The sequence below is a fragment of the Natator depressus genome, chromosome 1 (assembly GCF_965152275.1).
Source record: "Natator depressus isolate rNatDep1 chromosome 1, rNatDep2.hap1, whole genome shotgun sequence".
NCBI classification, from domain to species: domain Eukaryota; kingdom Metazoa; phylum Chordata; order Testudines; family Cheloniidae; genus Natator; species Natator depressus.
In genome coordinates, this window is record NC_134234.1 from 330,274,727 (window position 1) to 330,289,095 (window position 14,369).

At 42.9% G+C, this 14,369-nt stretch overlaps 1 protein-coding gene across 3 annotated transcripts in view; it reads right to left on the minus strand.

Moving 5' to 3' along the window:
* Positions 1-14,369, minus strand: part of SEMA3D (semaphorin 3D) — a 188,814-nt gene that overhangs the window by 33,229 nt on the left and 141,216 nt on the right. For all 3 annotated transcript variants that reach the window (XM_074942568.1, XM_074942569.1, XM_074942570.1), the window contains exon 11: positions 13,492-13,636. In XM_074942568.1, the coding sequence (XP_074798669.1) occupies positions 13,492-13,636 (145 nt within the window). The remainder of the gene's footprint in view (positions 1-13,491; positions 13,637-14,369) is intronic.

Genomic DNA, 14,369 nt, shown 5'->3' on the forward strand with positions numbered 1-14,369 from the left:
CTTCCCTCTCCTCGTCTTTTCATTTTTCGTGTCTTTAAAAGCCTGTCCCTTCTATCCTCATTTCTGTTTTTCTCCGCTCCCACTGATTTTCCTTTAGCTTCTAAAACTCTCTGAAACTTTATCATTTGTTTCCACTATTCCATTGCCACTTCTCAGTAATATAAATTTCAGACCCTTGCACTAACACGCTCTTTCACAAACGCGATGCAGTTTCTGGTGTCACTTATTCACCTGGACAATCCAGCAATCCTTTCTCAGGCAGACCTTCCATTGAAGTCAGTGGGAGTGCACGTCAGTTGCCACTTTGGGATAGTAAGGATTGGCAGGCCGTGTTAGTAGGAAGGCTTTGTCTAGGAGGCACTATATGAAGCTCTAATAGGGGCTATAGGAATTCAAGCACTCAGACTCTATTTTCCTCCATTCAAGTAAAAGGTCTGTTAATGAAACTTATTAAAAAAAGTTACATTTGGGACTTAAGATATATCAGTAAATAGGTGTGAAGACCACAATCGAAGAGCCTGTCTGTGCCCTCTTCTAACAGACTGTGTGACAACTACAGCTATCATTACGTTTATACTACTATCACCAATCATGGTGTCAAGGGTTACTGAATTTATTAATTATTACTATTATTAATGCCATCACACATGCCAGCAGTGTGCTCAGAGTTGTATGTGGCACATTTTAAAGGGCTTTTCAACAGACATTTGGATAATGAAGAGTGAATAGTTTTCAGCCAAAACGATAAAGCAACATAAGAAAAAACACCCAGAAATTTCTGGTGTTCAAGATTTTTGTAACTATTTTCAATGTTAAAAGTGTTGAAAGGGAGATACGCTCAATTCTGGAAGAGCTAGAGGCCCATTGTTTAACAAGGAGTCAGACAAGTGAGTCAGATTGTTTAACAAGTTCATACAAGTGAACTGTGTATGGAATAGAGGGAGAAAGGAAAGACCTGTTACGTTGTCTACCCATTTTATTTCGATTGGTGTGTGTTTTTCAGCAGTTAGCCTACTCTGCCCTCTGGTGGTTTTCAATGGAAAGTCCCCAGCTTCTTAAATCTGAATTGCCTGGATACAAATACAAGACATGCTTCTTTTCATCACTGTTTGTGCTGTTGCTTAATTGTTTAGGGCCATAGGTTACCCTGATCTACGCATCACAGAGTAGGGTAAAATGATGCAGAAAAGATCCCAAACTTAAGGGGAGAAGTGTAAACAGAAGTATTCCAGAAGATTGTCTCAAGAGACCACAGAGACCAAACAGCAGATCTCTCTCGCCAAGGTTGGAGTTCTGTAGCGCTGGTGCAGTGGGGCTGAACAGGGGAGCAGTCACTCTTTAGTGGCCTCTACCCTGGCACATTTCCTAATGGGAATCTACTCAAAAGTTACAGCTGCTAAAACACCACCGTCTGCATTACTGAAGAAGAACTGTTTTATCATTCTCCCCTTGTTATGCCTTTGACTGTTATACAGCTCTCTTCGACTATTTTTCTCCTGCGTAGGGAGTTGCAGACGGTGATCAAGCCACCTTTTATCTTTCTCTTGTATAACATAATCAGGTAGAGATCCTTGTGTCTCTCATCGGAAATCAGGTTTTCCAGACCCCAAATCATTCCTGTAGCTTTTCTCTGAACCTTCTCCAGTTTTTCAGCACCCTTTTTTATAGCCTGGACACCAGAACTGGGCACAGCATTCTGACTGATGAAGGCCTTTAAAGTGAATATTGCTGCTTACTATATTACATTTAAAACAGTCATACTGTGTACGATAAATACTATGCCAAGGATTGAGCCTTCTCCTCCCTTCATGGTTTGTGTGCATTACTAGCATTCAGGTAACAATCAGACTTATCTTGCAGATAAAGTAGAGACTTTCTGGCAAATGATTACTGAGGTCCCTCTTTTGATAACTAGACAGCTACATGGAACAAAGTTATTCTGGCAGATCAATACCAGATCTGCACTCTGACAGTGCTCTGTATACATGCATTGAACTTCCATTGATATCAGGGATAGTTCTATATATGCACAGCAGGGAAACCACAAGATCAGAGCCAGGCCTGCCGACGCGGGGGAGGAGGGGGAAAGGGGCAATTGCTATGGAGCACAGGCAATTTAAAAGGACCTGGGGGCCCGCGGCCACTGCTGCTGGCAGCAAAGTGGAGCTAAGGCAGGCTTCCTGCCCTCCCTCACTCTGTGTCACTCCCTGAAGTGGCTGGAATGGCCCTCTGGTGGGTGCGGGGTGGGGCGGGGGTTCTCTGCGTGCTACCCCCACACAACGTTGACTCCGCAGCTCCCATTGGCTGGGAACTGCGGCCAATGGGAGCTGCAGAGGTGGTGCCTGCGGGCAGCAGCACGCGAAGACTCCCTGAGCTCCCCGCCTAGGAGCCGCTGCCAGAGGGATGTGCCAGTCGCTTTCGGGAGCCACCCGGGGTAAGTGCTGACCTCCTGCCTCCCTCCTACACCCCAACCCCCTGCCTCAGCCTAGAACCCGCACCCAAACTCCCTCCCAGAGCCCGTACTCCACACCCTCTCCCGCAACCAAACTCCCCGCCCCAGTCTGGTGAAAGTGAGTGAGGGTGGGGGAGAGCGAGCGACAGAGGGAGGGGGGAATGGAGTGAGCAGGGGGTGGGCCTTGGAGAAGTGGCGGGATAGGGGCATGGCCTCAAGGAAGGGGTGGGGCAGGGGCAGAGCAAGGGTCTCTGAGTTTGCACAATTAGATAATTGGCAACCCAACTGGGAGAGCACATGGAAGCCCTGGCTGTGCCGGAAGAGTGAGCCCACCAGCACAGCTGCAGTTCACTGGGCACCAGCCAGCGCAGGCCCAGCACCGCCCAAATGTCAGGCGGACTATGTCCGCACGGGCGCAGCTTGTGCGTGCATGGGGGACCACTGACCGTTCTGCCCTGGGGCCTGGAATTGCTGTTGGCGGGTCTGATCGGAGCAGAGACCAGCTGTGTAAACCAGGTCAGAGACATCTGTCCTTTAAGTGGATCCTACATTCACATCTAAATTCAATCTGTACAGTCTAGTCCAGCCAAAAAGACAAATTAGCTTGAAGTTTGGCTTGTGGTAAACACAGCTAGTAACTATTCTCTGCAAATAAAGGGAGTTTTATCTGCATATAAAACTGCACAAGTCTCCTAAGAGAGAAACTAGTTAGGAAAAAAGTAACTTTTGACTAAGGGTAATATTTTCAAAAGCACCTAAATGACCTAGCAGCCTAAATCCCATTTTTCCAAAGTGATTTAGGGCCAGACTTTTAAATGTATTCAGATGCCTAAAGAAACAAATATTAGGAACTCAATGGGAATTAGGCATAGCTGCAATTTTTGGTGTCTAAATACTTTTAAAATCTGGCTTTTAGGCAGTTAGGAGCCTAAGTCTTATTGAAAGTCATTGCAGTTTAGTGCCTACTACGGCCCAGATTTTGAGATATTTAGTCACCTAACTCGCACTGTCCTTGTGTCACTTTTGACTACGCCTAAATTACATAGGAGGTTTTGAAAGTTTTACACTAGATTCTTGAGGTGTTACATCAGTGAAAGGCAGAACTGCACTCTACATCATCATGTACCCAGTGTCCCATCATTTAGCGTCAACCTACAATTTGATGTGCCACTGTGGCTAAAAATTAAAGACTCAACTGGAAAATACAGTGGCTCTTGCATTACTACCGTGTGATAGTTATTCACTGGGCATCTCTGGAGAGTTTGGCACAAGCAAAGAAAGACAAGGAGATATGTCAATTGGATACTGTAAAAGTCTCCTTTGGATTTATATTTTCATTTGCTGTGAGTTATTCTTAGTGGCATTTTGCCAGCATTTGCATATGGTCTTTATCCTCTGGTTTTCTGAGCAGGATCTCCCGTGTTCCATTGTCTGATGTGCTTTCACAAACAAAAGCCATTACAAGGTTATTCCCTGAAGGCTGGCTATAGTGAGATTCATTTGTGAAGAAAATGATGTAATTTTAATTCAGGGAATTTCTGACGGAATAATTTGTTTTGATATTATGTAGCAAAGAGAAATACAGAGTGTGTGTGACGAATCTAAAAATCCATTCACAGGCTAGTCAAAACCCTTTTGATTTCCAGAGAAATTCAAAAGAATCTATAGTGTCAGCAGAAAAAATTCAGATAGAACAACAGCTGTAAACAAACCAAGCCATAGCTAAACAGTACATTTTCAGGGCAGCCATCAGGGAAATTTCTCTTTATCCCCATCCTTCTGAACAATCCAAATTTAACCCTCCTCCAATTTACACTGTTTTGGGAACTCAGTAACTGATTACAATGGTGTAGTTATACATTTAGGGGTTGAGGCAAAGCCCATGGAACCAAATGAAAAGATTTTCATTTTCTTCACTGGTACCAAGTATCAGAGGGGTAGCTGTGTCAGTCTGTATCCACAGAAACAACAAGGAGTCCGGTGGCATCTTAAAGACTACCAGATTTATTTGGGCATAAGCTTTCCTGGTTAAAAAACGCACTTCTTCAGGTCCATGCCTCTGAAGAAGCGGGTTTTTTACCCACAAAAGCTTATGCCCAAATAAATCTGTTAGTCTTTAAGGTGCCACCGGACTCCTTGTTATTTTCTTCACTGGAGTTTGGATCAGCATAAGTGAGAGTAGAATCAGGCCAGATTCCCCGGGTTCCAGATATTCAATAGCTCCCCATTGATGGAATTTATTTTTCCCTCCTTTGTATATTTTTCTGTCATCTGCATTATCACTAGCTAAATATGTTGTACTTTATATGGCACAGTCCACATCTTCTAGAGCTTTTTGTGTGGCTCCTCCATTCACAAATGAATCCCAGCCACTCTGTTTTTTTCTGAATACCATGTTGAAAATCTAAGTTAGCAGGAAAGACTGGAAGATGTGATAGATGTTCTGAGAGCTAGAATGTGAGACATTTAAACATCTTGCTAGAAATGTCTATGTGGAAGAACACAAGACGTAGGAGAGGTGACATCACCTGCTATCATCTGTGGGATTGAGAGCAAAATGTCTACCAATCTGGAACTGAAATAATTATATTACTCACAAAGGCCTGGATCCTGCAGTGTGTAGTGTCAGCAGATCCCCGCCCATTTATTTCAATGGGCCACCATGGATGCTTGCACACAGTAGTTGGCTGGAGTGGGGTCTACTGTGACTTCAGTGGGCTTTGGATCATGTCCTAAAACAGCCTGACCATTAAGAACAGCTGACCAGGTGCAACCCTGTTGTGCTTGGCAAAGCTAGCTGTGCCCAGAGACATCTCTGTCAGTGGCACGGGGTACTGCAGAAGGGAATGAAAAATGATTCTCAGCCACCAACAGGAATTTGGCAAGTCACCAAACAGCTCCACCCATCATTACAGAACAATCTATGTAGGCTTGGGCTTCCTTTCATACTAATCAGCATGACACATGATGTTACGGGCTAGGCAGCACAGTGGGTGAGTGTAGTAGCTTTTCACCTCTTGAAAGCTGAGGTCACATCCTGGCATATGTCACAAGTGAAAATGAGAGGGGTGATCTCCACCCATTCCATAGAGGACATTAGTGTACATACAGAAGGACCAGAGGGTGTGTCAGATATGGACACGCATCTTCCACTGAAGTCAGTGGCAGTTCTAAATTCACATCAGAGGGCACAGGACTGGAACATCAGGGATGTTGCATGTGAAGACTGGAAATCTGCTTTATATAGGTTCTTATAATACTCTCATCACTTTAGTATCTGAGAGCCTTCCAGTAGTGTATTAAGTGATGTGACTAGCATCTGTCAGGGGAGGATTAGTTTAGCAGTGGGTGGAAGCCTACAAAGAACATATCCAGAGTGTAAGTCACTCTAGCAAGATTTGTTAGTTCTTTGCTTTTATGAAAGATAACTTCACAAACACACAAGTTAAATGTTTTACAAAAAACACACATACTGTGCACACATATTCAGCTACTGTGTAAAATCTGATTCACAAAACATTAAGGGATTGATTCAACACCCATTAAAGTCAATGGGAGTCTTTTGATGGACTTCAATGGGAGTTTGATTAGACCCTATTTGCTTTGGGTCCAATTATTATCCTGGTTACACTAACATAAATGCTGTAGCAGCGTCACCAAAATTGCTGGGAGTTACTCCGAATTTACACAGGTACAGCTGAGAGTTAGGAGTTGCCCATTGGTTAGGGAGGTAGTGTAGCGCACTGTACTTGGACTCAGGATCTCAGGGTTTTACTCCCAGCTCTACCACTGGCCTGCTGGGTGACTTCAGGCAAGTCTCTTTGCATCTCAGTTTCTGCATCTGTAAAATGGGGACAATGATATTTACCTTGTTTATAGATCACTTAGATGTATTATTATTTTGCGCAATTCTAGATCAAATTGTCCACTCTAGTATGGGAGGAGATGAAACCTCAGAAGCTCCACAAATATGATGGGGAAAAGACACCACAACAGATGATCTACAAAGATGTTTTTTAAAATTTTCTCATATAGACTATGCTACAGACTAGGGACCGAATGGCTAGGCAGCAGTTCTGCAGAAAAGGACCTAGGGGTTACAGTGGACGAGAAGCTGGATATGAGTCAACAGTGTGCCCTTGTTGCCAAGAAGGCCAATGGCATTTGGGGCTGTATAAGTAGGGGCATTGCCAGCAGATCGAGGGATGTGATCGTTCCCCTCTATTCGACGTTGGGGAGGCCTCATCTGGAGTACTGTGTCCAGTTTTGGGCCTCACACTACAAGAGGGATGTGGAAAAATTGGAAAACGTCCAGCGGAGGGCAACAAAAATGATTAGGGGACTAGAACACATGACTTATGAGGAGAGGCTGAGGGAACTGGGATTGTTTAGTCTGCAGAAGAGAAGAATGAGGGGGGAATTGATAGCTGCTTTCAGCTACCTGAAAGGGGGTTCCAAAGAGGATGGATCTAGACTGTTCTCAGTGGTAGCAGATGACAGAACAAGGAGTAATGGTCTCAAGTTGCAGTGGGAGAGGTTTAGGTTGGATATTAGGAAAAACCTTTTCACTGGGAGGGTGGTGAAGCGCTGGAATGGGTTACCTAGGGAGGTGGTGGAATCTCCTTCCTTATAAGTTTTTAAAGTCAGGCTTGACAAAGCCCTGGCTGGGATGATTTAGTTGGGGATTGGTCCTGCTTTGAGCAGGTGGTTGGACTAGATGACCTCCTGAGGTCCCTTCCAACCCTGATATTCTGTGATTCTATGGCGTCAGACAGATGGATGCCAATGTATCGCTTTGATCAATTAAAGAAAACAAAAAACAGAACAACAAAACAAAACACCATCAGTGTATCTCTGTGTATAGAGACAGCACAAAATATGCAGGCGGGATCCACAGGGAGGTTTAGAAAGCAGCATTTTGCACTAATATTGCTGACATGTCATGCAAGCCCACTGGCTAGGCACACACAGGAAGCAGCAAAACAGCAAGGTGGTCAAGGACCAACCTTTTTTTTTTTTTTTTTTTTAAAAGAAAGGGAAATATTTTTTAAAAGGCTCAGATTCAAATGCCTGGCTGATGCCTGATCCTAGAGTGACCCACAAGAGGAAAAATGTTAGTTCAGGTGGTGTTTGGAATCAGCCGCTCCTCTGTTCAAGGTTCCACTTCTTGCCCCAAACGTGCTGTATCACGTTTCCTGTTAATGCACTGGCATTGTCGATATTAAGGAATAAATTGAGAGAATTGCTTTTAGGTGAACGGGAATAAGAAGGATCCGCTAAGTGCCCTTGACTTTGCAGGTGACACTGTAGATCTCTCTGTAAAGCTTTGCAAGTGCAAAAGGCAACTAAGCTTCGCTGAGTTCAGAAAATCTGCTGTTAACTCAAAGGTGATTCATATCAGGGAAAGCGTATTAGTAAGGAGGTGGAGGAGGTTTCTTCAGGAAAACAACATAAAGTAAAATGTTTCACTTGATTAGGCAGTCCAATTACAGTGTGGAGATCAAAGGAGAGCTGAATTGGAGAAGTGAGGAATGCATTCCAACCTATAAAGATCAGGAGCAACAGGGAGATTAGTCTACAAATAATAAATGACACCTGTGTAACCTCAATGTTTTATACACATGCTTATTACAGCAGGAAAGCCAACCAGAGAGCGGGCTAGTGGGAGTTTTTGGCGGGGAGTGTTGGCTTTGAAGGATGCTTCCCTTGGGGTTCAGTCTTGTTAGAATGAGATGTACAGCACCCCCACTATCTGCATCAAAACTGCAGAGGGGTCAAGAGATGTGAAATATGATCAGTGTTAGATGTTATGGTGAGGAGCTCTACAGAAAAGTGAGAGACCCAGAGTAAGGAAGAGATCACATCTGAGAATCTCATTTTAGTTTTAATCATTTTACAGTTTAAAAAAAAATGTAATGCTCTGAAAAACAAAGAACCCAGAAACCCAGGATTTTGTGAGGTGCTTAGATACCAGTGATTATAGCCATAATAGTAGACAGATTAAAAGACTTTTCCCCTAATTTAATAAAAATCCTGCTCTTCTGTCTTCTACCTGACATCAGAACTTTATCAAGCCCTGATTATAAATGTGAAAATCTTCAGAATACATTTTAAACAGAGTTTTTGGAGATTTAGTCCTGGTCTTCTTCTAATGTTAATGGTAGCTTCCTAGCTGAATCCTTAGGTAGTGTTTTCTAGTGACAACAGCAGTTATGCAATCTCAATTTCTAAGAGGTGAAAGAAAATCAGAATGAAGTAGGCTTGCTTTTCAAATGGACCTTCATTTCAGATCTGCCTAATGTTATTTTTGATTTGTCCCTTTCTTCAGCTCCCAAATTCCAGCATACTGTATTTCAGTTATTTCACCCTTGTTTAATTTCCATTATTTCCTGGAGCTTCCAATTAACATCAGTGGGACAGGCCCGGCCAAAAGAGGCATACATCACACACTGACCAAGCCTAGGAGTGTGGTGTATCAATGGTCCCTGAATTAACACCAGAGGGCAGGCAAACAATGCAAGAAGGAAACTGAAGCAAACAAGGGATCCTGCTGCTTCTATACAGTTTAGCATTGTGGAGTCATGATGTCATGGTCATGCTGGGAGTTTATCGCTAACACAAATTGCCACAGGAAGCATTTTGTCAAAATTTCAATATCAGCGTGGTCACAGCATATATAGTGAGCAGCTTTATTTACTTAGGAGATAACGTTAGTTGAGTAGAATGTTAAATTAGGGTAACAGTCTCCAGCTTCTGTATAAATGCTTAAAGGAAGCCAACACATCTCTGGAAGCCCAACATCAAAGGGAATACATTTCACAGTGTATTCATTTTTTAAGCAACCCATAGCATATAACATAAGAAATATAATGAATCCAGGAAGAGCTCTGTACACCCTAATTGTGTCTTAGCCCTTATACAGATCTTTCTATTTTCCAAATACCAATTTATTAAGGGCTAAATTGTACCTATTTTGCATAGCCCTGAGCAGTACTAAGCTACCCCATGCTAGAGGGACCACAGGTGACATTTGACCTTGAGCGGTAGTGACTCCAGCATCCAGAGAACACTCAAAATGCAACACACTTAAGACATGCAGCATACCTCACCTCCTATCCCCCGATGTGCGTAGCAAACTTTACTGGCTGGCATATAGGCAGGGAGGAATCATGTTTCCAACTACATCTCGTCCCCTCTTTTGGGTTCTGTACTACATGGTGGAGGGTCTTGGTATTAACTCTGTGCTCCCTTGATCAGAGGGGCTGCAAATCTGCCCAGAACCTTATGTGGGAGTATAACACAAAGGGAGTTTCCTTTCCCTCAAAGTTTAAGACTATTCATATCCAGGGTTTTGGTTTAGCCTATTATAAGATGCGGGCCCTGCCACTTAATTTGAATTTGGATCCTGATTCAGGTCATCATTATCATCAAGGCACCTCTCAAAGGGATGTAGTCTCCTTGCAGATCAAGCACCACTGGGATCAATCTCTAGCTAGGTCCTTAGAATAATCTGGCTGGATGTTCAGTCTATGTCCATCATTGGCCATCTCACTGCATCACCAAATCTTTTGGTGACCATGTGATCTTGATCTGAGCAGCTGCATTCCTTGGTAAACAGGTTTTGTAATTTGTTGGTCTTCCTCCTATTATATCCATACCAGGAAAGCTGGCGAAATTGAACTAGTGCTGATGGACATCCATTGCTGGGTTTGGCTACAAATATCCTCATTGCTGACTGTGTCCTACCACTTAATATGGAGCTGAAATGGCCAAGACTTTCTCTGCCACTGAGGAAAAAATGCCCAATGAAAACTTGTGAAAGGGCCATTCCTGTATCCTGAGTGTTGGCAGCATATGTAAAATTGGGCCTGGAATGTTCAAACTTTGTCCGAAACAGCTAAGCCACTCTCCTCGTCAAGCTGTTGAAAAGTCTGAAGGTTGATATCTGTGCCTTATCTGAAGCACGCTGCCCAGAACCACCAAAAAAAAGAGTTGAGGACTGTACATTTTTGTTCTCATGCTGCCCTCAGGGGTTGCTTGAGCAGACTGGCTATTGTACTTTCACCCAGTGCCCAAACAGAACTGCAGCTGTGGCGGATAATTAATGAGCAATTTATCCTAACTGGGGTACTAAATACTAAATCCCCAAATTTCAGAGATGTTCAGATCTGGGATAATTCCATCTCAGTAAAGACAAAAGATTCCAGTATTAAAAATACTAAATATAAATAGATATAATGTAAATATGTACTACTGTATTATTAAAGTAAATTATTGTAACCACTTTGAGAGCACTTTCTTCTCTAACAGCCATATCCCCTACTCAACCATTGTTCAGGAAAACTCTTACTGACGTCTACTGACAAAAGATTGAGTCAGGAGGCCCTTAGTATTTGACCCTAACTTTTTATGGAACCATTCTCTCATCGCTGTTATCAGGTGCTTAAAGGAAGTAGCTGCAGACTTACGGGAAGGGTTATGGAAAGTATCAGTTTATCTTTAAATCTTGCAACCTTTAAAATTCTTTCAGATGTGGACATCCAAACCAGTGAAACAGATCAGTGCTGACAGGATCACTGACACACACACTTCCTTCCTTGTGAATCTCAGTTCATGCATGTGATGGCTAATACACAAAAAAAAGATCCCTCTAGGCAGGGCAGAAGTTTTAGTATATTCATCTTTCTTGGGCATGGCAGGAGTTTCAGACGAGTAATTCCAATGATATAGACAGCATGGGCCTGTGACAGTTTCTGGTTTTGTGGGCACTATTTTATGCCTATGAGTAACTGCACCTGCATTTTTTAGTAATGAGCTGTGAGTGCAAGCGTTGGTTCGTTCTCTGGTCCAAATTGTCAAATGTGGCTTCTACTTTTGGGTACCTCAAATTCTGGATGGCAGTTAGAGACACTTAGTGCCTGATTTCTGAATCTCACCTCCCATGTATTCTGCTCAGGCCCTGGCTATTTCTGGTTGGGCAACCATAAACTGCGGCGTCATTCCAAATTAAAGGACTCGATTGAAAATCTGGATCAAAATGCCTACCTGTTTGCATGTACATAAAAGGGTGGGCTGCCCCCTTATGAGCCAGGGGCTGGATGTTCCCTACAAAGGGCTGAGAGAGCTCCATTGGAAGGGGAGCTATTGAAAGGAAGTAGGTTTCTGTGGCTGGGCCAGGAATAGGAGATAGAAGAGCAAAGGAAAAGGCCTCAGGGGTAATGCAGCCTGTGTTGGTCAGAGGAATAGCGTTTTGTGTTTCTGTGAGTTTTGTGTTCGAACTGATAAACTGTGCCCTGCGGCATGGGCCTGAAAGAGACTTTGGGCATGACATTAGTCCTTCCTGGGTTGGGTAGACAAGCAGCTTATAATGTGCTCGTATTTATCACAGATGTCTAATAACTATTGGTTCCTGAAGACAGCTGAGAAAAGAAGGGGGTGCGGTGGGAATAAAGGAGAAATGGAGGATGACCAGAACACATAGGAGTGAGAGATGGACTGAAAGGAAGAGCAAAAATTAGATAGTGAATTATTGCCTGAGACAGAGGCAACATCAGGCCATAAAATATGTACTTGCTTTACTCTGTCACGTAATCAGTTTCTCACAGCAATGTGTGATTGTGTAGGATCATGGATAGGAAGAGAAAAGGCCCATAAGACAATCTCTATTAAGATGTGGATTACTCCACAAAGAAGTTTGAGAACTTTTGTTCTCATGCTCCGTCCAGTCTATCTTTATATGTCTCGAGCTACACAGGGCTTCCGCTTCTCTCCTCTCCTCCCCAACGTGGAGCTGGCACTCTTCTCTACACATGGTTAGGCTGGTCCAAATTTTTCCAATTCAATATTTAATTTTATTTTTAAATGTGGGAAATTTGTCATTAAAAATTATCCTTTTTTTGACCAACTACAGAGTAGGTCAACCATTTTGTCAGTATTTGAAATATTAATTAAATTATAAATTTTGAAATAAAGAAGTGTTTGTTTTTTTTTCAATTTTCCAACCTTTTTTCCCTCAGGACCTAGGGCAGGGGTGGCCAACCTGTGGCTCCGGAGCCACATGCGGCTCTTCAGAAGTTAATATGCGGCTCCTTGTATAGGCACCGACTTCAGGGCTGGAGCTACAGGTACCAATTTTCCAATGTGCCGGGGGGTGCTCACTGCTCAACCCCTGGCTCTGCCACAGGCCCTGCCCCTTCCCACCCCCTTCCCTGAGCCACCGTGCCCTCGCTCCTCCCCCCCACCCAGAGCCTTCTGCATGCCACAAAACAGCTGATCGGGAGTTGCGGGGAGGGAGAGGGAGGTTCTGATCGGTGAGGCTGCTGGTGGGTGGGAGGCACTGGGAGCGGGCTTGGGGACAGACTGATAGGGGGCTGCTGACATATTACTGTGGCTCTTTGGCAATGTACATTGGTAAATTCTGGCTCTTTCTCAGCCTCAGGTTGGCCACCCCTGGCCTAGCGGGTTACTACTGAGAAGTATTTCCTATTTAAGCTTTACTTTTTCCTCCCATCAATCAGTTTTTCACCAGAATAGCTTAAAATTTATGACAACTAATTACTTATGTTACTTTAAAACAACTTATATTAATGACAGAGTCAAAATCAATGGTCACATCTAAGGGAACAGAATTTTATCAAAACCAAAGTTTGTAAGATATAGCAAAACAGAGAAACACAAGATTTAAACAACATGTATCATCATCATTTAATAGTCATCAGAGAAAAGTACTCTGCTATTTATGAAGTGTTGGTGTCTCAGAGAGGATCTCCACCTACACATGGAAATATAGCCAGGAGGAGCCCAGAGTGGGAGAGACAATCAGGAAATAGACAGTCTGGGCACAGTGTTATCTCAGAGAAACGGAAGAGTTATATATAAAAAGGGGTAGGTAGAAGTCTGAGCTGTCAACATGAGGGAGGGTTAAGAGGATAATTTAAAACATCCTGAAAGGAAAATACAAGTTACCCATTCAGAAACATAATATATGGGATAATGGTCATTGAGTAAAAATAGAAGTATATAATTAAAGAAACACTTACTGTACCAGGCCGGGGGTATGGGATACGTCCTTCGTATTGTACCCATCGATGATCCACACTTTCTTTGTGAGCGTAAGGGCCATTGAAAACAGCTCGGATATCAGCCATGCTGTACACACAAACCGCGGAGCCCTTGAATACAGAGCTGAAAGAAATGAAGCATGTTTATAATCACATTTTAAAATCTTCAGTATAGGCCTGATCCAAAGCTCACTGAAGACAGTTAAAAGTCCTCTGATTCTGATGGACTTTGGATCAAGTCCCATACCTGAGAATTGTTATAACTGAGGGTGGTGCTAATTATGTACAGTATAGATTATATCTTTGGCTTGAAAACTCTCATACATAATATAACTGTGAATTACAGTTTAAAACTTTGGTTTGCTGGAGACTAGGTTTGTTAACCTTTTGGCCATACTGAAAAAAGCATCTTTTATCTTGGTGGGTGAAGGGATCCAGAGACCTCTTATTCCTTATTATGATTAGGACTTTGGGGTGTGTATTTCAGAGATTGAAGGACAGCCCATTACATTCAGTTTGTATTTGACATTCTGTGTTTTAATTCTTGTTCAGGCAACCAAAGTATTAGAGAGGCATGTGTAGGAGCATTGTAAACCAAAAATAAATAAATAAAATGTTATGTGTCTTTTCTAACAAAGACAGTTGAATTATCTAACCAAAACCAAGCGATAGGCAAACATGTTAATCTTACACTTTGTGTGACGAAATGGACATTCATTCACTTCTGTATAGCTTCAGTGGCTATGTAATCTTTTAGGGGAAGATCCTATAATTGGGTTCAATTTTTGTCAGTTTGTTGGCTGAATTGTATGAAGGTTCCAAGAGGCTTTGTTGCATACGGCACACATCCTATTGTT